The sequence below is a fragment of the Euwallacea similis genome, chromosome 1 (genome assembly GCF_039881205.1).
Source record: "Euwallacea similis isolate ESF13 chromosome 1, ESF131.1, whole genome shotgun sequence".
In the NCBI taxonomy this organism is placed as follows: Eukaryota; Metazoa; Arthropoda; class Insecta; order Coleoptera; family Curculionidae; genus Euwallacea; species Euwallacea similis.
The window spans coordinates 7,738,449-7,764,355 of NC_089609.1; the positions used below are offsets into that span (position 1 = coordinate 7,738,449).

At 34.2% G+C, this 25,907-nt stretch overlaps 1 protein-coding gene across 4 annotated transcripts in view; it reads right to left on the reverse strand.

Moving 5' to 3' along the window:
• The window catches only part of LOC136407988 (GTPase-activating Rap/Ran-GAP domain-like protein 3), an 83,991-nt gene that overhangs the window by 15,542 nt on the left and 42,542 nt on the right, over positions 1-25,907 (reverse strand). For 2 of the 4 annotated variants that reach the window (XM_066388653.1, XM_066388628.1), the window contains 7 exons: positions 8,184-8,253; positions 2,949-3,032; positions 2,173-2,254; positions 1,996-2,114; positions 1,692-1,926; positions 1,367-1,465; positions 1,075-1,305 (listed from right to left, as the gene is read on the reverse strand). In XM_066388653.1, the coding sequence (XP_066244750.1) occupies positions 1,075-1,305; positions 1,367-1,465; positions 1,692-1,926; positions 1,996-2,114; positions 2,173-2,254; positions 2,949-3,032; positions 8,184-8,253 (920 nt within the window). Of the gene's footprint in view, positions 1-1,074; positions 1,306-1,366; positions 1,466-1,691; positions 1,927-1,995; positions 2,115-2,172; positions 2,255-2,948; positions 3,033-8,183; positions 8,254-11,317; positions 11,565-23,797; positions 23,957-25,907 lie in introns of those variants that run through there. The other 2 variants (XM_066388634.1, XM_066388642.1) reach the window with 2 other exon arrangements.

Sequence of the window (25,907 nt, forward strand, 5' to 3'; positions counted from 1 at the left end):
AGCGTAAAGTGATGAAAACGGAAAATCTGCAAGTTAGAAGAATCTCGGAAATTTGAATTTCAGGCCACATTGTAACTTTCCAGTTGGAGATACTGTAATTCGTCGGGCTCCATAAAAATGTTCTGGATTTCTCTATTATCTATTGCCGCATTTCCTGTAAAACATCTAGAATCCGCTTTAAATTTCAGTCGAAGAAAAACAGTCTAAAATTGCAATGTTTGTTCAATCTGTTGTTCAGTTTGTTCAATTTTGATCCATACAAAAAATTTTTGTTCTCGTAAATTATCTGATATCAGATGTCAGCATCAGTTTGATTTTAGTTTTAGGGCACATATGCACTAAGCGGGTACACGTGATGCGGGCAGCCGTTCGATTGACCACATGGAATAAAAATATACGTTAACTTACGGGGAAACTTTATTTCTATTCGCACGATCATGCGGCTGATAGTGCGAATAGACATAAAGTTTCTGCGCAAATTAACATATACTTTTATTGCATGCGGTCAATAGGACGGCTGACCGCATTACGGGTACCCGTTTAATGCATATGTGCCCTTATGTAGTTTTTGTATTTGGTCAACTTTGTAGTGACAAAAATGCGTTCAGACTACTCCTAATTTCAAGTATTGGGAACTGTCTGCTGTATGCCCGGGTGTGGTGTCGTCTTTTCATGAGAAGTCTTTAGTAGTTCTTATCTAATCCCACCCTTGAACTCGCAGAATTATTTGGATGAACCAAAATATGGAAAGATCTGGTGTCACCTGTGTTCTCTGTTAAAGTGTTGGTATGTTTACAAAACCCGGTGTGTGCCGTTTTCTTCTTTATAAAAGCTTCAAGATGTGCAACTTTACTCGGCAATTTAACGAAAATGCGTTTCAAAAACGGAAAGTACCACGGATGGCTGCGTAAAATTTGGAATCTTAGCTAGACGTTCCAATCGAATGTAGTTAAGTTTTAAGCTTGGCAATTTTAGCAACCAATTGATTGTCACAGAAATTATGAAATTTAAGAAAGAAAATTTTAGCTTTAACACCGGGTTAGTTTTCACAAAGAGGAATCAGAAAGAGGATACGAGTAAATTGTGACTTGATGCACGTAGGGTTGAATTGAGCATGTACATTTTCACCCTGATCGTCGCTCTCTATATCTATGAAGACAATATTTACAATATCATTCCCGATATGTCTCTTCCTCTCAACTTGCTGTCGATTATCCCGTGAATAAGGCAGCAACGTGGACACATGAAACATTATCTCATGGCCTTCATACACCGTGTACCTTGAATGTTTACCTGTCATGTCACCTACGATATCACAAAGAATATTTTATATGCAAATGAGTTCCTTTGATATGCCTTAATTTACCCTTAGTGTCCAATCCCCCCCGATATTTATCCCATCCTTTTAACCTAATTTTATCGCCTAAAAGGGTGAGAAATTGGTCGAAATTAGGACTGCCATATTCTGCAACAGAGAGACAAATGAGACTGAATTAATTGAACGCGTCCAACAGCCGAGCTCCAAACCAGAAATTTAATTTTATCGGCAAAAGCTAAAGGACACCTGCTGCGGTTCACAATGTTCGAGTCCCTTTAAAAACAACTTTAAAAGGAAGTTAATTTTCTTCCACAAAGCTATTCTAAATTGATTAATTCCTTCAAGTGGTCAAAATTTGTCCACAAACACGTACCGTTGCTTAAAATTTCATCATCGCTAGTTTGGCCTTGTTTCATAAAAATTACTCCAAACTTAAAGTTAACGGATCCCTCCTGTTCTTCCAAAAGAAGTAAATCTTTTTGGATATCTGGAGAGAATATTTCTTTTGGTCCTTTTTCCACCTTATCCATGTTGGGGAAATTTGAGAGAATCTGTTTCACAGTCAGAACTTTATTTTGAGGTATTGGAAGGGATATTTTGTGAGCACCCTGCAATAGACAGATAAACTAATTATTAACGTGGAGTTCAAAGTATTTTTTGGTAAGATAATACTTAACAGTTTTCTTAAAAAGTATGGCTCTGTACAGCGGAACGCAGCTATTATTATCTTCGTTGAGAACTATGCTAAGGAAGAAGGGCGATTTGTCGTTGTCTACCCCAATGTAGTTTTGATGCACTGCAATTTAAAATTTTGGCCTCAAAACAATTTTCTTTCTCGCCCCAATATGACGTACATTTTCCAAGAAAATACTTGAAATACCATCTGGTCTGACATTCCGGGTTTTCGAGAACTGGGGTGCTAGGAGAGCCAAACATCTTAAACAAAACATTATTATAACATAACATGGAAATGAAACATTTCTTTTCTAGAAAAATTGAAATTTGTCCCAAAAGTCTTCATAAAACAGAACTTCAAGCAATAAAAATTTATGGAAACAGGGATTTTAATTAATTTATTTTTCCTTGGCGCAGACTATTCAGAAGTGCTGTTATGATACGTTGCTTATTGAATTTGAATATGAAATTGAAATACATTAATGGAGTTGAAGTTTGTCTTATAAAATACCTCCTTTGTGAATTTTACTGCTTACTAGAATACCGGCCGATAATAAAATCATGACTGCACGCGCCTGATCATGGATAATATAGTACAACTTAGGCCTTCTTTACATTTGGCCTAGTTTACGAGTTATCCGATGATAATAAATAAATGATATGAAACAATTCCCTATTTTTGTTTTTCATCAGATATTTCAGTGATTTTAAAACTTTTGGTAAATGTGGAGTTCGCAATGAATTTTGCATGAGATATCCCCAATTTTCTCCACATTCGCCTTTGTATTTGTAAAAATTGTCCATAACTTCGAGTTGCGTAACAAATAAATCGTTTATTCAGAACAATAAGCAAAAGATTTACGTCCATTTTTAAGGTGCTTTTCGATGACGTTTTCGTGTGAAAGAGCTTGATAGCTAACTGGGGGGCTCTGCTAAAGAGGGGTCCAGCACTTACTGCGTCCTTTTCCCCTGGGGAGTCGCCGTTTTCAATGCGAAACCTCCTGCAATGCTCGTGACCATCCACTTCAGGTTGCTGCAACTGAAACAAGAATCCATTAACACGCAATAGTTCGTGACTCTCTTCAAAGGCATTTGCCTGTATAAAGTATGTACTTTGACTTATAAACTAACATCTTGTTAAAAACAAGCTTGTACGTGAATCTTGTTATCCCCTAAAGTCGCTTCACTGACTATTTAGGTCACACACTATAGAATCTCGCGCAATATCAGTGTAGAATAGGTTTCCACATTTGCCAGATGATTGCACTTCCGATAATGTCAGGCTGTCATAGTAGCTCAAATGTTATAGAAAGAAATTTGTTGGTCATATTCATCATGTTTTCAAAAAGGATTTTGGATAAAATGTACAACATCAAGTTCAGCCTTGCTGAGGTTTCGGCGTTGTGTCGTAAATATTTAACAGCGAGAGATCGGAATAACAAAGTGCCTTTGTCCAGAAATTTTCGCATATTATGCGAATGAGGCAGTTCCGTTAATGAAGACCTTGATAACATTGTTAGAAGAAGAAGTAATGTGGGCTTCGGTTAAAAGACCTGTTTCCATCGTTTGAGTGACATTCTTCATCGTCGCTTATTACATTCCCACAGTGGCTTTGCGTAATTTATTAGAAATAAAAATTATTAAAACATTTTTTAATAGATTTTATTATGATTTTTGTGATTGATATTTGATTGATTGATCTCAATATTTTAGATTTTAGTCGCGCCCATTCAAATTAAATAGGCGGGAACACGGCTAGAAAAACTGATTCAACAAATATTTTACTATTTTACATTCGACTTAAATTAGAGGTGATGAAAATAATAGCATGCGAATTACCGTTTTTCTGCTTTTCTGTTTAGAACATAGACAGCACGATTAATGGCCACTTTTCAACAAGCTGGGATATTCTGGTTTTGATCTTTATTAATGATATCGAGGTAGGAGTTCCGGGTAACGACAATGTATTGTTTGCCGATGATACGGTTTTCATAATATCCGAGGCATTGAAAGGCCTGCCCCTTCGGGTGCTAAATGTATAGTCTGAGGCGTCCGTTTGGTTTCTATCGAACACTTTATCTTTAAATGTAGAAATCTTGGCAAACTTGTTGACCTTGATATTTCGAAGTTTGTATATTGCAATTTATTTTTCTCACACTGTAGCTATGGTATTTTACATTGTGAATATACCAGGTCTACCGGTATGAAATGAGCGCTATTTTGTGAAAATAAAACACCAATTTTAACAAGGAAAGAAAAATAAAATTTATTCAAAATATTGACCATTGTTTTCTACACATTTTGACCACCTTTCTGGCAATTTATGGATACCATGTCAATAGAAATGTGCCTCTTTGGCATCAAACCAATTAGACACCCAATTTTCTACTTCTTCGTAGGAATCGAAGTGCTGCTCAGCCAATGCGTGTCCCATCGATGAAAACAAATGGTAGTCCGAAGGAGCCAAGTCTGGTGAATACGGTGGATGGGGTAGCAACTCCCAGCCAAGTGTTTTGATGGTATCCTGAACCGGTATTGCTTTGTGTGGAGGTGCGTTGTCATGGAGCAAAATTACCTTCCCGTGTCTTCTGGTCCATTCTGATCGTTTTTCGATCAACGCATTGTTTAAATTAATCAATTGTTGTCGGTAGCGAACAGTATTAACGGTTTCACCAGGTTTTAAAACCTCGTGGTGCACCGCACCTTTCTGATCCCACCAAACACACAGCATTGCCTTTTTGCCGAATCGATCAGGTTTTGCAGTCGATGTTGATGGTTGTCCCGGATCAACCCTTGATTTTTTCCGTTTAGGATTTTGAAAATAAATTCATTTTTCATCTCCAGTAACAATTCGATGCAAAACTGATTTTCTTTCGTGCCTTTGAAGCAAAATTTCACCGGTGTTTTTTCGGTTCTCCATCTGTCTTTCATTCAATTCATGCGGCACCCATTTTCCACATTTTTGGATCTTTCCCATAGCTTTTAAACGATTAGAAATTGTTTGTTGTGCAACATTTAACATTTCTGCCATTTGCTTTTGACTTAAAGTGTCATCTTCATCCAATATTGATTGCAGTTCGGCGTCTTCAAACTTTTTTGGTGGTCTGCCACGTTCTACATTTTGCATATCAAAATTGTTATTTCTGAATCGTTGAAACCATCTTTTGCATGTTGCTTCTGATAAAGCATAATCACCATATGCCTCGACAAGCATTCGATGCGACTCTGCTGCACTTTTCTTCAAATGAAAGCAAAAAATTAATGCTTTCCGCAAATCATCATTTTGTGGTACAAAATTCGACATTTTTGGCACAATGAAATAATATAGTGTTATTTGTTCAAGGACTTGATTTGTACTAAATATGTTTGTCAGTTTGTATACCAACCAAGCAAACAAAAAAAAAAGGTTTATTTACAACAAATGCCCTATATGGAGACATTTATATCCTGACACTCATTTCATACCGGTATACCTGGTACAAGTAGTTCAGATGCTAAAATAATTTTTGACCTGTTAAGAGTTGTGATAGGACTTAAATATAGGGATGATGTCTGGAGAATATATTAAGGTTCCTATTTTTATATAGGGTGCTACTTAAGTACGTGGTTAAATCTCAAGCGATAATTTTTTGAGTGATTCTAAGACGAAAAGGTTATATATGGTAAACATAAGTCCGGTAATGCTTCATTTTCAAGATACAGGGTGTTAAACTTTTTTAAAATCGTTTTTTCACGTAAAAATCTTAATAATCCTTTAGCCGATTTTCTTGAAATTTGACATTTACTTATTATTAAATGTTTTTACGAAAAAAATTGTGTACCATTTGTGTACGTGCAGTTTCAATAAAGCGTTTGTCTTGTTTGATTTTTTTTAAATTTCTGACGTTACCCCTGTGCATGGCACTAGCAAAAAGGGACGAATAATTTCTAGCTTAAAAAATTTCTTTGCACTATATTAAAAACTGTCATCAAGTTTCGATGTTACATTAGTTTGCGTCTTCTTGTTATTTTAGAATTTTTTTTAAGCGTAACGATTTAAAAATAATGGACACACTGTATCTTGAAAAAGAAGCATTACTGGACCTATGTGTATATAAATTTTTTGTTTAAGAATCATTCTTTGAAGTTTCGCCATGTAGTTAAATAATACTCTGTATATTTTGGAGCCTTTACATCATGTTAGCCAAAATTACGTGATGTTATTTTCTAACTTTGGACCGCTCTTTCCACTGCTAGAGGGTTTTTACATACATCGCGTATTATTGAATGTGAAATATTATTAATTTATATTTCACTTCTCATGTATTTTCAAATGTAATTATAGTGATCACTTGTCTAAAACAAATATTTTATTCAGACACCAAGAATCTATTTGTCTAATTGTTTATTTGCTAATATAATAATACTCAGTTCATCATCTTGTTGTCTAGTTCAGAGACAAATATATCATGTAGGTTAATGAATATTAATAATGTGAATTGGTAGCATGGAAAATGTTAGGTCTTTTCATGAGCTTAACAACTATAGATATATATTTCAGATAAATTCCCCCTCCTTAAAGCATCATCTAAAACCGTCTTGGCAGCACAAATAGGCAAACAATACCTTCTTAAAACTTCAACATATACGCAATAAAAATGCAGCAGTGTCAGCAACAGTTTTCATTTCCTTTTGGAGGCATTTTCCATTATTCCCCTTTATCTTTTTGTGCACTCCAGTCTGTCGATACTACCGCAAAATCTCATTATCTGGAGAATAGACAACCAGATGTCACACTATCCTGATGCAATTTGTCTTTAGCGTGTTTTTGAGTGTTAAATTCGGGATTCGGGATCAATTGCGAATTTTGCGTGCATCAAACGTCGATTTATCAAGTTGGGATCGTAAAGCGAGCCATTGTTGATCATAATTTCTAAAAGGAAAATTAACTGAATTTGTGGATCATGTCAGTCTAAGCTCAAATATACTCTTACACTTAGAATCAATGTGCCTAGAATGCCGAATAAATACGAACGAGGTCATGGAAAATGCAAAAGACCTTCCGACAAGCCTGAAAGAATGATGGCTCATGAATGTGGAAAAGGAACGGAAATGTTAAAAAGATAGTTCTTACGGTAAAACTCTAGCGAAAAATGTCTCTAGAAAGCCAGATGGATGTTGCACTACCTTTCTTGCGGTGTTTTATTCAGCTAGGAGGGTTATTAATGAAACCATGAAAGGTTAAGGAACAGAGAATTTCGCAAGGAAGATACAAATACCTCTGTGAGTAATTAAAGCTAGCTTGTCATTATAAATCCATGAATAATTACCGAACGTAGTACCTCAGGAGTTCCCATTTTGCCTGATATTTTTTGCTTGTTGAATATTCTTGTCAGGTAGTATCCGAAGAAAAGCATAAGAAGAAAAACAAAAATCTCAGCTCGAGTGACATAGAAGACAATGAGATGAATAAAAGACTAAAAGTAGTTGATAGTGACAGTTAAAAAGGAAGTAAGATTTACCATTCACTCCTCGTTATTTCTCCGGTAACAAACCATGATTTAATAATTACTCTTATAAATACTAAATGTACTAAATGCTACCCTGTATATTGATATTTTGAGATAACTGTCACGCATATTGCAGACTGCCATGGAACTATAGGTAGTGTCGTTTATCAAGGAATATAAATAATAGAGGTTAAATAGACTCCATTAAATCGATTAAATAGTGTTGGGTTAAATCCAAAATCATGAATTTCGGCACTGAAGATGCTACGTATCGAAATACAAAAGAACATTTGGTATTTCTAAGCAGGAAAGTCGTGGCTTATAAGTCAAAAATATAAAATGTTGAAAGCAGATCAGATAGTCATACTGCTACAGAATACCCCTGATGATGGCTATCTATTACTGAAGATAAATCGGTTGAATATTTCCATATTTTAAAAAATTTTTCAGAGTGCTCTCGTTGATCATGGGGAATAACAGACGCCTGCCAGGGGCATGATCTCTACCAAATTTTAACGATTAACAATATCCCTTTTCGGGGCTCTACTATAGTTTTTATTGCAAGAAACGTGAAGAACTATGTATATGGATCAATTATTTGCATTGCAAGTTTCTAGGGTAGAGAATAATATTGGTTTGATTGGATACTCTCTGCGGTATATTGAATTAAAGAACGAAGTAGATTAGTTAGAATGACTTACCTGTTCAACAGATCCATAGTATCGCCTAGAAAATACACCTCTTCTTGAGATCAAATCACTGGCAGTAGAACTGAAAAAAAGATTTAAGGTAAAAAATTGTTGAAGTAATTGCCTTTCTAGATATAAAAAAAAATGCAAACAATATCCGATATATTTTTACACGTAGAATCCAGACATTTTTTTAAACTTATAATTTTGAATGGGATACCCTCCATGTTGTTAGATAGTTTAATAGTGGAAAAATAATGAGACACACTTATGTTTATCTGGTTTACTCCATTCATTTTGAATAAAATCTTGGTTAAGTATCATTTGAATTTGGTAATGTCGAATTTTGGAGTCGGATCCCAGGGATTTTCAGATTTATTTATTATTCATTTTTTCATTAAGTAACATATTATTTTAGTTTCGTGGTAATTTCTTATTGCTAAGCAATTTTAATAAATTTAATGTATTTTTTGCTTAAAAAGTTAACTACTACTAAATTAAAAAGTCAATGTCCATAGGTATTTAAAAAATAAGTTGACGATCCTTGCCGAAAAACGAAACGTCAAAGTTTAATTTAATAATGTCATGTTGTAAAGAGCAAACATCCCTTCTATATAGTGCCAATTATTTATTAACATACTGTATATGAATCCAGGGAAAAATAACAGTTTTCTTTTAATTTCGTATTTTTCAGAAATTTTCGAAATTAGTCGAAATTTTGAAAAAGACAGTATATTGAGCTCCAAATTACGCAATTTTGGTCTAATTTATGTAACTTTTTCGAGATAATTGAGGTCTTTTAAACCCGCTGAAACTAAGAACATACTCACCTTGTAGATTTGCATCTTAACCCTAAATTAAATGATGAATGATTCTTTCTAGAGCGCAATTTCCTTACTGATTTAATGTGCTTTCGCACTGGCATGTGAGTTTTGTATCCATATTTCTGGTTTACCCTATCCTTCCAGGCCTCAGCTACCGGCCTTTGAACAACATACGGTAGATGAACGGTGATTTTCTCTATTATTCATGCGTTTTGCGGGACAAAAGCCTATTTCGCTCTTTTCCCAAGACGACGTAAAACACTTCACTTTTGAATAATAATTTGAAACGCTCATGAATTTCTGAGAGATTGGCACGAAGAATACGATTCTTGAGTATTTCCCAAGCACCACCTGTTATGCTTGAGCACTATCGACGTTTTCTCATTCAAGGAAAGACGCTTGTTAGAGTTTTTGTGTTCAAAAAGAAGTTTAGGGTTAAGTGTAAATTGACATGGTGTGAAGGCTCGATTTTCAGAATGCACATAGGGTAAGGTTACAATACAATAGACCCAATTGAGTTAAAGTATGAATTAAGACATTCCTGATAATGGATAAATCTTTCACGGCTCTGCGTGAACAGGTTGGAAGCCAGAACTCGTTCAGGCTGGAATTAAATTATACGCCTTTGTGGGAACAAATGCCGTGATCAACCATGATTAAGGCCGCTGATGGTTGCCGTCATTATTGTGTAAAGCGCTTAATAAACTGTTGGAGGAAAATATCTATTATAGCAAGAAGATATTGTTAGCGTTTTTGTTCAAAAAATAAGATTTCCATAGCTGGGTTTTCACGCCACAGACAGATTTTTCATTCTTTAATCTAACCTGAAGTAGACTGTTCTTATAGCAGATACCAATTTTATCTTCTAACAATACGTTCTGGAGTTTTTTCCGATTGGTTTCTATACGATTGCTAAATTTTGAAGCATGAAGGCGGCAGTCTCCGATAACACGAGCAATAAAACCTATCAGTGATTTCATATTCTGCAATACAGCTTCCAATTTTGTTGTATAAAATAACCCTAAACGAATCCAGAGCGTCGTTTCAAAGCTTCAAAGATACCTATACCTTTTTGATATCTCAATATAAAATCATCAATCCCCTCAAGGTTATTGACACTGAATAACACCCAAGTCAGACACATAATATCCCCATTCGTGATGTGAGGTTCGAATTCCTATTAAGAGCTTATTCTAGAAACTGCAAAAAAACTCTTGAATGGAGAAAAAACTTCCTAACCCTCCTTTTGAAAGCTGAACGCTTTAAGAGCGTCCTAATGGAGGTCCGAAAATATCCTCAAATCTGGAAAAAATCAATGAGGCCTGGGCTATATTAGTGAACCGTACAAAATGGTTTTAAAAATATTGAGTGACTTTTTTCACCGAAGACCTTTTGTATGGAGACAAAGACCGACAGGTGCTTATCTCACATCTTACAAACTTCTGCGAATATAAAAGGTTCAATAAGAGTCAATAAGCCGAGGCATTATTGCAAACATGTCTCTCTATGTTTAACTTGAAAAGGTTTTTAAAATAAACAATGATAGCAGATTTATATTTATTTAAGCCCTTCTGGTGCGTTAAATGAGCACGGATGTGGAGAGCCGTTCTGTTTGTCTTATTGTTTGGGAATGCTTGCACATTAGCGATAATTAGATTCGAGCAAAACACGCAAGTTCGATTTTATACTTTCGTATTCAGAGCATTTTTCCTTTCAGTTACAATCAGTCTCTACAGTATGAGATTTTTATATTTAATAAAGGAATTTCGGAAACGCATTTATCAAAGCAGCAAAGTCGCTTAAGGAGAGAAAGAATTTAGGAGACTTAGAGCATATTTCCCTTTTTTGAAAAAATCCAAGACTGATTAAATACATATTTCATGTACACCGTAATTTACCAATTTTTTATCATTGATGTGGTTGTGCTATCGATACTAGTGAATTAGGTAAAGATGGAAGTTGAAGAGACTTTCGAAGAATGATCCCGATAGCCCCTAAAAGAGTGAGAGGGGGGGGGGGGGCAATACTGATGACGTCGCTCTTGCTCGTCAAGCCACTAGGATCAGTTAAAATTAAAATTTGAAAATAACTTTTAAAAGAGTAAATATCTGCATATTAGCGTCATATGAACAAAATAATATCAGATCAGGAACTATTTTGCGTGCGGAAAGTTGTACTTTCCCGCACTAGTGTACTTAGTACTAGTGTTATACTTGTACTTTCCCGCACTAGGCCGCCGCACTGAACAAACCTGAGCTAACTCGATAAAACTTGAAGGTCTCGGGTTATAACTTATGAATAGAGCACTATTAAAAGACTTACAATGCACTGCTGGCTCGTCTATGGAACAACTTGAAAGCACCAACATCCCTTGGAGGCTTGTTCCTGAAACTGGTCACGCACACACTTTTAGACCTATCACGTGATGTGGACTCTTCATTTGTTCTTTCACCTCGTAATCGTTGCACTAGCCGCATATCGAAACAGAGCATTGCGTTCTCACTCTTATGTTAAGTTATTACTCATTTGAGTCTCACTAAGGCGAACTTCATGGAGTTAAAGTGCAAGTCTAAAAAAGTTATCTATATGAAGTCGACGTTCTAGTTTGCCACCACGACTGTCCTGAGGAAATTTTCAGTTTAATAGACACATATTTGCACATTTATCTATTATTTAAAGCCTGAAATTCATTCCTAAATGCATTGACTTACAAGCCTAACCCACAGCACGACGTGATAAAAAGGATCTCTTCAGGAAAAAAATGAATATTACCAGATAAGATAAAATGTTTCATTTATATTTGCAGGCGGTTCTTTGATCTGTCATTGTTGGCATTAACATAATAGTAGATTATGTTACTAGGAGTAAAATTGTTTTTTTGGAGTTGAGTCCAATGACTGAAGCTCGAACCGAAGCTGAGGCCGGCAATTGGGCAAATAATAACAAATATCTTTGTTCCAAGCGAATTATCAACGAATCTAAATAATACATACGCATTACTAATGCATTTATTACAATTTTTTTAATGATGTTAGTTCAGTTACAAAGATTGACAGATCACTCGCCTTTGACATGTAATAGTAGTTCGAAGTTCTACTCCTAGAGGTCAGCATTAGGTTCAAGCCACCTTACTTTGAAAGTCCCGTGACTTGGCTAACAGCCATTTAGTCCTTGGTGTTAGATCATTAATTAGAAAATCTTAGGTTTTCCGTCTCGTATATAAGAGGAAAAACTTGAAAGTTACCAAGTTTCCAATAATGCAGTGCTTAAAAAATTTCAAAAAACAAACAGGTTTTTGTGGAACGATGAAACAAATGTAGTAATTTTCCATAATAGAATTTCTTTTGATTCTGGATGAATCACTGGCAATCAATCTAAACACCATTGAGGTGCGCATATAAAGCATGCCACTAGTTTTTTGGGCCGGTTCTGTAACAGCTCTTTGTTAATAGTATATTACATTCCAAGAGGAAAAGCGTTTATTCAGTGTCGAGAGATTTAATAGTTTACCGGGACGCCTCGCGTCAGCTTAGCTATACTAGCCACATTACTATACTAGCTTTAAAACACTCCATTATTACGTGTGTTGAATGACGTAAAGTATGCATTTTCTCTCCCTTTTTTTCTAAACCTCGTGTCTTTGACCCAGTTTAGATCTCCAGAATTAATGGTTGTCCCGGCTTTAGGAATTTCCCAGTCATTAAGCTGAATAGCGCAATGTTAGGTGCCAAGAACAGTTAACATAGCTATTTACCTGCATTTTATCAAATAATTCCTTTATTTAGGAATACAATGACAAACTAATGAATGGTAATTACGTGTCATCTTCATTGCAGCAACGGATTATGCACAGTCTCTGATTATGCAATTTTGGTCAATTAGGGATTATTGCTTTAATTAGTGTTCGTAATGCGGAAGTTAAATTTCTTTGAGGATGTATTACCTCGAGATATGCGATGGATGCATCCCGATCAAGTTAGTTCCGATTAGTTCTAAGTCTCAGTTTTAAGTTTATCTAAAACGCAGAGCTTTTGAAATTCATTAATTTCAATTCATCGCGGTAGTCTACGACAATGTGTTCAACTAGAAGTCAAATTACAACAGTTTTGCGTGGAATTAGCATGCAAACGAGCACCGGTTGTCAAGTTAAAGCGAAATTTTTCGCATTTTAACAACGTTAGTTCCAACTTCCAAGCGCAACATCTCTAAGGAGAAATAAAATTTTAATGAAATGTCACTTGCACTTTGCAGTCTTGCAGGCAGCAATTTTAATATCTCGGATCGCGGGATGGTGCTTTCTATTGCTGCAACCCATGTATCAAAAATGTGATTATGTTGTGCTGGGCGTGCTTTTTAATTGACCGTAACAGTTGTTTGAGTGAAATTTTGCATTAAAAGTTAATGGCAAATTTTGGTATCGACCATTCGAAGAGCGATTCGGGTGAAATCATATTCATTCGGGTTCATCATATAAAACTTTAATGTAAACCCTCTGCCCCATTTGAATTGCTATATTTATTCATACTGTTATGGTTCCCGTGCGGCTGCCGCAGGTAAAAGACAGAGGCAGAACAAGAGTTTATGGTGAGCACTCGACTGGATTATTTATTATTCAAAGTGTCCCAGAAACAATAGTAAAAATGAATGTTGAGTGCTAGAAGGCAAAAAATATAGCGATCTAGGTAAATTTTATACAAAAGTTGTCTTAGTAGACTAGTTATACGAGATATATTCTATAGATAGCGCCACAAATTCAACCATGTATTTTAGGTCCTAAAATATGACGAAAACGTCATATAAACATATATCGAAAGACGCTTCGTTTTCGATATACAGGGTGTGAAAGGTTAGTTTCTGAGGATGGTTTTTTATTAATATTTTCGAAACGTTACGAGATGAATAAAATACTTTACTTTATTATAACTTTTTATGTTCTTTCTGAATCTCTATAAAGAAATTGTTACATTTTTCTGAGAGCGCATAATACAAGGGAGTAGTGCCTAAAATGTACTTAAACTTTATTGACGATTTTATAGAAAAATCATTAAATTTGAAGATATTTACATAAAAAAGGTATTTTTGTTGAAAGTCGAAATCAACAGTTTTCAAGAAAATTGAAATTAAACAAATCTGTGAATACTATGCTTTATTAAGTAAATATCAGCTAAAAATCCAGTTGACCTTGAAAAGAAACAAAAAATATTTTTGACATTTCTGTAAATGACAGCATTTATTAATAAAATCTGGTGGTTTTTCGTTGTCACTGAAAAAATGTTTTATTACAATGATTGTTAAAAAAAATTATAAAAAAGAGTTTTAAATTTGATGTTTATTTAATAAAACATAGTATCCACCAATTTGATAAATCTCAATTATCTCGAAAACTGTTGTAGATTGCGACTTCTAACAAAAGTACTTTTTTTATGTAAAAATCTTTAAATTTAAAATAATATTTTTCCTATAAAATCGTCAATAACGCTAAGTATAGAAAACGTTAGGTACTTTTTAATCACTACCTCCCCATGTTATTTGCCCCCCTGAAAAAATGTGGCTATTTCTTTATATATATTCAAAAAGAATATAAAAAGTTATAATAAAGTACGAAATTTCATTAATATATTTCCAGACGTTTCGAAAATATGAATGAAAAATCATCCTCAGGAACTAACCTTTCGCACCCTGTATATCGAAAATGAAGCGCCTTTTGGTATATGTTTATATGAAGTTTTAGTCATATTTTTGAAGAATACGTGATTGAATTTATGGCACTATGTTCAGAGACATCTTGTATATACAGGGCTGTCCATTTTTTTGTAGCAGAACTTTAACAGTCGATAGAAAAACTTATTTTAAGAATAAAATTTCATATCAACATAGGCCCACAAACGCTTCATTTTAAAGATACCGGGCGTTGAAAACTTTAAAAAAAGTTGATTATTTTTTATAATATTCCAACCTCTGGAGATATTTAAATCAAATTTGGTGTACAGCATCACATTGTATGCTGCCATATTCAATAATAATATAAGGGCCACGAGCAACCGGTGCGGGAGTTGTGAGGTTTTACTGCCATAAATTCAATAAATTACTAATACGGTCCTGTCTAAAATTAAATTTCAATTTTTTTTCTTAAGTGAGTAACTCATTCTCTACAAAAAATATCTCTCGATGTTTTTTCGTATTTGGCTCGTTACAAAGGTACGTAACAAATTCAATTAAAAAAAATTAATTAACAAATTCTCCCGACCTAACCCCGTTGGACTTTTTTGTTTGGAGATTTTTAAAAGAACAAGTGTATGCAAGTCCTGTGGAAACAAGGCAAGAACTTTTTGGCCGCATTAGAGATACGTACACTGAATTGAGGAATCATAATTTAATTGGTATTCTCCGATCCATTAGACGTCGGTATGAATTATGTGTGTAACTAAATGGTTCATATTTTAAACACCTACTTTAAATTAACTGAATTTTTGTAGCTGTTTTTCACTTTTAATCATGGAATACGTATCATTAACAATAATAAATAATAAAATTTGGTTCTAGGCAGGTTCGTATTAGCAATTTATTGAATTTTATGGTAGTAAAACCCCACAACTCACAAATGCCTCGTTGCAATTAATTCTTTAACTTAAGATGATAAATATTATTGGTGTTTATGCACAAACACATTTTAGAAATTGTCGTGTTGTTGAAAAGTATCTGGAACTCTATTCCAATAGTAGACAACCAGATGATCAAATTTTCGGAAAATGTAATGACAAACTGGTACTGCGTGACCCTAGTTCATTTCTATCAAAACATTATAATAGAAAATTAAAAATGCTCATTGTGCATTAAAAAGAAGACATCTTGGTTTGAATATTGGAGGGTCCAGAAACTCTGAAATGTCGAAGGTCAGCAAATTATGAATTACTAGACTTCTACGGAAAGAGAAGCTGTTTCATTACCATTTTACTCCTGTTTAAAATTTCAAGGGATTTTCAATCAATAATTGATTTCTGCAATTTGTTGCTTCAGAATCACCATCATGAACCTTTTTTTTAATAAATCATTGTTCTCCGACGATACAAAATTTAAAAGAAGCAGTATATTTAATTAGAGAAACGGCAATTCTTACAAGACAGAAAATCTTCATTTAACGAGAGAACATCACTTTCAACATGAATTTTCAATTAACGTGTGGTGTAGGACCAGCTGGAATTCCGACAAAATTGAATGGGGAACGCTACTTGAGCTCCTTAAGAAACGATTTACCTTTAGTTTTGAAAGATGTTCCTCCAGCTTTCGTGCTTATTACCTTATAAATGTAAGGTAATTCTTGAAAATGATTTTTCTACACCGATGGAGATTAGTCGGGGTAGTGAACATCTGTGAACACTGAAGTCTCGACTTAAATCTATTAAATTTTGTTTTTGTTTCTTTGAGGTATAATTGCAGCGAATACTTAATTGAAGATATCTCGTAAACCGTGAGAGATATGAGTTAAAAAAAATTAGGTTACGCCACTTATTAGCTAGTTTAAAACAAATATTTTGAATCAATTGATCGTTCCCAAAACCTTCTAGGAGCAATTTCAAGGTTGAAAGCCAAAAACTGTGAGATTAGTTCCTATTTGTAGAATAAAAAAATCATCTTGACAGGCACTCGCGATTGTAAAATTAATCGAGAATTTCCACGGCAATTTGTATAGAAAAAGATTCCCGATTAGCACTGATCAAGGTGTGATCGTACTAATTGACAAAAATTATTTAGCTAGGTGTGAGTAATATATCAGTTTAAATTTTGAGAAAGTCGTAAAACTACTAACCCCGTCTACGATAAAAGCCCGGATTTTCCAACCGATTATAAAATGGATGAGGGTTCCAAATTAACTTTCTAAAATGTTCCGCTTTAGCAAATTGTATGGGCTAATGAATATCTGGCCTTATTTTCGAGTGGGGTTGTTGAACTGGGTAATAAACAATTCCCCGCTACTCGCATCTGCAAAGCGGGCTATTTGATAAGGTAGACATTTTTCATGGTTGAAATGTTGATTATTGCATTGAAGGTATTTGTGGTGGGTTCACTAAATATCATCGATCCCAATTAAAGATAATTTAAGTATTATTTTGTCGACCAGTAGAGTTATGGTTGACCAGCCAATTTTTCAAATTAGACGTTTAGAACTCGAGCAATATACTGAAAGCAACTAGGTAAATACTCGTTTAGGCAATTTTTTAAGACTGAAACTGCAAGGGAATAGATGAACGAAATATCCGAGAGGTGTACTATTAAATCTTCCAAAAAGGTCTAAACGATTTAGACTATCCACCGCAAATGAATCAGGGGAAAGTAGGGGAAGAGACCTGACATCTGCTTGGAAAAATTTTAAGAACATTCAGGAAGCTAACCTTATGTAGTGCAGGCTACTTATTAACTATTAAAAAACATCTTGATATTAGATAACTTTTCAAGTTGTTATTTCTTGGTGACACATTTCTAGTAGTCACGGATGTAGATTTTAAAGAAAAAATTATTAATATACCTTCCTTCACCCTAGAGTAAAAGGCACGAAGAGATGTTCGTTTAAGAGGGGGCATCATTACGTGGAATATTTGAGCAGAACTCGGAAATAACGAGAATGTTGTTCTTCTAATGAAGAAAAATCTCCACTAAAATCGATGAAGGAGCATGAACTTACCTCCCAGATTATATATTCCGTGCAGCCATAAAAACTAAAGAATTGAATTTCTCACGCTCTACGACCAGAGCAAGAGTAAACTGGGGAATTCAGATGTCAAAAATTGATTTATTGCCAACGAAATATTTTGTACCATGAAAATAAGGGAAGAATAGTAGAATATGCTTGTGATTAACTAAATCAGAATAATTTGTGAGGGTTTATCGCCCTTTCTCATCAGAAGTCGTTTCGTTTACGTGGTAGTGGAAGGATCCGCATATCTCGCTACTAATCTTTGGGTTCAAGGTATGATTTTAGAGTTTGTTAAGTTTTCTGAACGACAGGAGGAAAACTTACCGCTAAGCGGTATTGTGATGAACTTTGATACTATCTGTTAGAGCTTTATATGGGGATGATTTTATTTTGAAATAGAGCAATGTGCCTACAAACGTGGAAATTTATCATGAGCTTTAAGGGCCATGATTTTAGGTCTCATGGAAAATGATTAGGGAGATATAATAAACTGCATTTTGAGACAGAGCCAAGAATTGCTTCAAAGAATAAACGAGGCTTTAGAATTAACAACATTAGCGTACCTGATTATGTGACGCTATTTTCAAGCGGTCATCTAGGACAAAACGTTTCTAGAATCTTTATTCTTAAACCATCGTACCTAATCAGTTCAGTTCAGATTACCGTTCTCACTTAAAGCGAAAATTCCGAAGAAAAGCAAGACTAAAAGCTTGTTTGCTGAAATAGAAAAAAACCACTGAACAAATACACGCCATTTCAAAGGTAATATCCAGTCGGGAAAGTGCCTATAACTGTATATAACCATTTATGGCCAATTATTCTCAACGGTGATCCTAGAACCCTCGTCGTACGTTTATTGCGCCATTTGCAACCGCATCTGCAACATCAGTTTTAATTTCAATTTAAGTACTGTCGTGATCTGCAACGACAAACCAGAAAAATCGTAATCTGACCAATCTTCGTGACCCTAAAATTTTCACTTGACAGTGCAGAATTTGTTGATTATACGGCAGAAAAGCAATTTCAGTCCATTCGAATTTATTTACTCTGAATTTAAAAGGCCAATTGGATGTTGTATTAAATTGCTTGTTATGGAAGTAACGTGTGCGCTTTCGTACAACTCGTCTTTCTAATGTTATTAAGTGTAATGAAGCTTTTCAGTTGAAATAGAGAATGGATTAGGGGACCGCGGCCGCGAATTCGACAACAAGGAAAGGTATAAGAATGTAATATAGCACAGGGAGAAATCACGTATTACTTCAGTAAACTAAAAATAAATTAAAAAAGCCCAACACAATAGGGATCGCTAACGATATTTTTTACGACCAGCCAGAAAGTACGCACTTTCTGTCCAATTTTTCTGCCGGAATGTACCGTTTTACTGGTCAAGCCAGGAAAGCAGAGTTAACGAACCGGCAAAACAACGTTCGAGACCTTGTTATGTTATTTTTCTGATCCTACTGCGAGTTAGTTTTTAATGATCGTCCGTTACGATACACAAACACCACGATTTAATACATTTGAAATGCTTTGACCAATTTCTAATTCTTGCTGCTTTCCTCTGTATATCTGACTTGCTTCCTATTTGCTTGTTACTTATAGACAGGTTCTCATGAATAAACTGCATTCACGTAACATAAGAGCGAGAATATAAATGCTGCTCAGAGGGTATATCAGACCTAAACGTTGAAAAAAGTCGATATTTTCAATACATCTGTATCATTATCGATCTCAATCGATGGAATACATTTCAAGGTATCACATTCCTCTACGTACTACTGTACGAAATTATAACCTCTGACTCTTTTTTCTGAGATTCGTGTATTGAATAAATTTTACCAAAAACATATTTTTTTTGCAACCCTGTAGCAGTTTTTTGAGCAACGTATGTGACGTTTTTAATTATTTCCACTGCAGAAAATGATTAAAGATTTATAGCTGAATTCCGTGATCCTTATTGTTGCTTTCATACTTTTTGTATTTTAGCTTTAACTTATTTAGGATTTCTTATTTTGTAAAATTAATTTTTCCTTTTTCAATAATAATACATATTTAAAAAAAACTCAAGTAAACTTTGAAATATCAATGTCATGTCTGTGATCAATCCATCTTTTAGTCAGATATTTAATGGTAAACAGCAAATAGCTTAATCCACGCTCTACGCTTACAGTAATTCACCTACTGCAAGATTTCTTTAATGATCACCCTTTATATTGAATTGAAAACCTATTTCATTTTTCCGACTGCAAATTATGTATTTAACTATTTAATATCGAGTTGAGCTCAATCATTAATTTATTACCAAAATACGGAAGTCATATTACAACCTCATGCAACAATACGAAAGAATCTCTGACATCATAATTCAGATTAATTTAATTATTAATAAATTCTATTAAACATCAGCTGTCCATGCATGTACCAAACATTGTTTTGTGACCTCTGGCCATTATTGATTGAATCGTCGACCATGACGCGCCTATAGTTAAATGGAACTATAGCATCATTTCGTAGAGTGAATGACAATGTCATTATGTATGTACATGTATGCACGCGACAAACTATAAGTCAGTTTGGCTGATCAAGGGTTTTAGGAAGGTCCAATTGACGCCGTTTAGTATTATTATTTCTTTTCTCTATGAAGGAAATTCCGGATCGACATACGAATGATATTCAGACTTAGCAGAAACTTACAAAACTGCCTAAATGCACCAATGAAACAATTCTTTAATGAACCTATCCTCCAAGCTATTTTTAAATTTGCTTAATGTTCAGCTACAATTAACTCAAAAATTCCAATGCAGTTTTTGATTGAAGAGTTTCTTAGCTTTAAGTCAGTTTACTTAAAAATTGCTTAGTTTACCATTTATAATTGCCAGCGGCGATAAGCATTTTAACTGGGGAAAGATAACATGCCCTTTCATGAAATTTAAAAATAAATTAGTTTTCATGTAAATTAATAATAATTTATTGAGAAATAGAAAACAACAACTAAATAAACCATTGGCAATCTAATCCACACAATGCGGCTTAGATGATGGACCCAGGGTTGTTGAGTTTTTTTATGAAACGAATAGGTTAGACTTAGTACGAATTCATGAATACGTAATATATGAAGTTCTAAACTTGCGTTTTCTCTCAATAAATTAATAGATAGGAAACAGTAAGAAAAGCATAGGGAGCGAAACTTTTCAATTAACTAAACTAATAAGTTCTTCCTTTACACATAACATACAACAGTATTTGTATGCACAGCACGTAGTTCACCATTTAAGGGTCTGGATCCAGCCTGGATTGGACCTACACTATGACCACGCGAGCTCGCAAGCAACTCCATAATTGAATGAGTCGAATAAAACCTCATTACGTACGCGTCATTTATAACGTTTTACGTTCGATTTCATGTTAATTTGCCAATAATTTAATCATTAAGCCCAAACTAAAATACCTTAGTTACCTGTTAAGAGAAATTTGTGTCTGTGAGTCAAGGTTGTTCAGATTATTAATTTCACTCATCAAAATTTAATTTTTTGTTCCACACTTTTCCAAAAGTTGTTGGTTTTCACATCTGGTTTTGACTTCCCTGTCTAACCGTCACACACAGGGTGTCCGGAAATAACGTTGAACTATTTTGGGGAGTGATTATAGAGATTAAAATAATAAAAAAAGGTGTTATCAGCATACCCCACAAATTACTTCTCAAAGGAGCGAGAACTCCTTAAAGGGAGAACTTTGAAGATGGTTTTTTCGTAATATTTTCGAAACTGTTTGTGCAAGAAATTATGAAATTAGTTATACTTTAATAAGTTGGAATGGGAAAACTTTTCTTGTGTTAATAATTGCAGAATTTAGTCAAGGACGTCACATACAACGGGTCTTCTACGTAAATGTTCCCCTAACATTTTTGTTCGGAACATTTCTTATTTTTTTAAATCAAATTGTTGAATCGCAAATACTTTTAATTAAAAAAGTCTTCTTATTTCATCTGTTTAAGATAGACTGTTTTTTTAGAAAAATAGGTTTTTGTGAACCGATATACGATTACATGGACATTGAAACGTATCTTAATAAATATAGCGGACATCCTTATAATATTTTTTTTTATTGGCTAGCAAAAAGAAAAGTAATATTATAAAGGATTTATCACTTATTCACAACAAATGTTGAAAATGACCCTCATTCATTTTAATAGATCCTCTAATTATTTTCTTCATAGTTTTCGATGTCCATGTAATCGTCCATCGATTTATAAAGACTCATTTTTCTGGAAAACGGTTTATCCTAACAAGATGAAATAAAAGGACCTTTTTTTACTTAAAAATATTTGCATTCAGTAATTTGATTTCAAAAATTAAGAAATGTCACGAAAAAAAGGTTGGGCAACATTTACGTAGGAGGCCCGCCGTATATAACGCCTCTGACTAAAATCTGGAATTACTAACACAAAATTTTCCAATCTCAACTTATTACAGTATACCCAATTTTATAATTTTAGTGCAAAGCGTTTCAAAAATCTTGCGAAGAAACCATCTTTAGAGTTTTCCTTTCAAGGGGTTCTAGCCCCTTTAAGAAGCAATTTTTGGGACATGTTTATAAGGACTTTTTTATTACTTTAATCTCCAAAATCACCTCCCAAAATATTTCAACGTTATTTCCGGATACTTTAAAGTCCAGTAAGACACTCATTCAAGTCTAGAGAGGTTGGCTATTTTTCTGGTTATGAAGCACAATTATAGAAAAATTTCTTTATGATTCTCCCATCAGGATTTGTTTTCTTTTGCTCGAAATATTTTAAAAAATTTGTTTTTTTGGTCAGATAAATGTCATGTTCCAATCTAACGCTCAATGTGTCCTTTATCATGTAAGTACAGAGGAAGTGTCGTTTAACGTCCCTTTGTCTACGATCACTTAATAGTGAAGCAATATTCCGCTTATGGACGGAAGTTAAATAGGGATCATATAACGTCAGAGGGGATAATGGGGTCTGCGGGATATAAAGTCTTTGATCCTGCTGGCCATTTAAGTTAAACATGTTGCCATGGCAACCTGCCAATTATAACGCACAATATCGTGGTATTAGTCGGCGTTGACTCTCGGGTTCCTCTATTGCGCAGCCGCGGATGAGCAAACGAGAGTTTGACTTTTCAATGATATTTGAAGTAGAATATGCGAAAGAAGCAACATTTTCTGTGGGAACTCTATCATATTCAATCTAAAAATGCTTATCAAGAACGAAAATGTTTAAAAGATTGATTATTATTTCTTGAAGTGAAATAGATAATGGCCACCGATGCTTATTCGGGAAAAAACAGTTTTATTGGTAGGGACAGAGGAATTTTTTTGGAGGTGGAACCACGCGTACGTACTAGTATATAAGACAAGTATTTATTAAGGATTTGATGGAAGATGTAACGCAAGAGGTAAATAATACTATTGTAAAGAGAAAGGAACATTATTTGTAGGTGCGTAAAAATTGAGCTATAAAAATATCAAAAAAGAAAACATCAATAAAATATGCCAACGCCTTGAAATATTTACTGACATACATATGCAAAAACGAAGTTTTTAACAGCTGTCCAGTTGGAAGACCGCCAAAAGGATAAAAACACAACTTCAATAAACACTGAATCAGGCGCTGCCAAACTAGTTGCAATATACAATTTTTAATTATGCGAGGGATAATTTGGTCTGTGGACAACAAATTATAATTTCACCAGCAAATCGACACGTTAATATTTAATAATTTTAATACGGCTGGAAGACGCACAAAACGAGCCCGTGAAAATTAAATACGTCACACAAATACCTACATGGAAATTGAATTCGGCCCTAATATTATTATGAAATATTTTAATAATATAACAATACTAGTCATAGCATATTCGCGATGTATTGTGCCCTGCATATAATAGAAATATTCCTGCGAAAACTGAAAAATACGAGAAAATTAATGTGGAAATATTTATGAAATAATGCTTGCTGTTGTCTCTGCTAAGCTGAGAAGGGCTGCTATTTATTTGGAAATTTAACAACATGAATGAAGTAGAAGTTTAGCAAGAAAAGTTCCATAGGACAGTGTCAATTCCCGAAAAATTCTTTGTTAGACTTACAAATAATCGCTAATCACTGTACAAAAACTCGAATGTTCTATATCATATTCACGATCTCATGGCGTCAAAGGTTACGTAAAAACTGAAAATTTTCCACGACCGTTAGGTCCATTCTTCGAAGAAGAGCGATTTGAACTAAACTTTTCCGAGGTTTCGCGCGTTTTCATGTACTGGAAGTGTTTCCATTTTGGGGAAATACGTATGCGCAAACCTTGCTGCAGTATTTGTGTCAATCTCTCCATTTTCATTATCCCAAACTGTTCCAAATAATTGAGGTTGTGAGAATATTTTAAAGGGGATGTTCCGAACAGACGTTCGTCATCGATATCTTTCGCTATCATTGCTCCGTCCCCGAATGGAGAATTTAATTTGAGACAGGAGCAAGATGTTTTGCAAGAAATGGTCTCACATTAACATTCTCGCAGGTTAATTTTAGACAGGATTTTCCCGATTGGGGAATTGTGTTTGAGATGAAACTTGTAACTACAAATAATACAGAGTATGTGGGTTGGCAATTCAATTATCTACCTACAAGCTGGAAAAAAATGTCTGAATTACTTCTTCTTCTAGAAGTAATGTTACCACAATTAGTAGTTTTATATGAATTAAGTAGTTCAATATACATACAGGGTGTTTCAAAACATGTGTCCGCAAATAGAGGGTGTAGTTTCTTAGCTCATTGAAAGAGAAAAAGGTCCTATTAACATGGATTCAAAAACGCACCGTTTTCGAGGTACTGGGTGTTAAAAATTTTTTTTTTTTTTGGTTTTCGACGGTATCTCAGGAACCGTTTCAGATGCAAAATCGATTTTTATACACACATTATCATTAATATTAGCTACTTTTAAGCGCCTTATTCAATTTTTTTCATAGGTCAGTGGCGGAGATTTTAAGGTTTACGTGAGATTTTTTGCTCTTAATTTCTGTGCCATTGGGGCAATTGGCATTTTAAAACCACCTTTTAAACCGTGGTTTTTATTGTTTATTTGCGTAGTTTTGATAATAAAATGTTTTTAATTATGTTACTAGTTTTCTCATGTTTTTCATCTTAAAATGCCATTTTTCTGGAAAACGCCTCGCTTTAGAGCTTTTGTCCAAGAATAGTTTTTTTGTGTAGAAAACATTGGCAGTTGATAAACGATTCCTGAGATATGTTCAAAAATCTGATAAAAAAAACTTTATTTTAACAGTATGTATCTCGAAAACAAGTAGTTTGCGGACCCATATTAATAAGAATTTTTTCCTTACAATGAGCCAAGAAATCACAACTTTCATTAGCCGATACATGTTTTGAAATACTCTGTATATGAAAATAATTCCTTTAGGCAGAAGTTGATAGTGCAACAACTGCATGTGTCCCTGTTTATTTTAATTAATACGCGATGGAAAACAAATACAGGCATTTGGCACAGATAGTTCTGGTATTTATGTTAATGAAAATACGTACTTATTTGACGATAAGAGTAGGTCGAGGTTAACTGCAGAGGTGGAATTTCCTAATCGAAATGTTACCTTATCAGGCTATAGATAAATGTGTCAATTATCACTTTCTATCCCCTTTCAAAAATTCAAGTAAAAACTAATATTTTTTTATTTCACCCTGAAAGAGGTTTTTTAATGGGGCAATGCAATATTTAAATGCACTCGGAATTATTCATTGGAAAATGTATCGAATGATAATGCAAAAAGATTAACATAGAAAACTATAAACGTTGATGCTGCTTTAAAATTTCGGAGAAAGTTTTTTTAAGTTAAAGACTAGAAATTAATTTTATTGTTTTATTTTAAAAATTGGGCTCCAAAACCAATAGCACAGCTCAACACAAATTTTGCCTGAGGGTTTTCCCTTCTTTTTATTTTTCTCATCTTTATCAAAACGCCTTGTATATGCACTAAAAGTAAATTAAATTTTCTTTAAAACGATGTATCATATTCCTATATCTAATCCGTCAGATTTCATTAATAAATGCTGATTTCTGTATCATCTCTGAACGTTGGATTATTCAGGCATTTTTGCCGGAGATGGATCTGGAACTTGATGATGGTTGAAAACAATTGCGCATTTAAACGACTGAAAGACAGTATGACGGATCAACGATCTCTGAGCAAC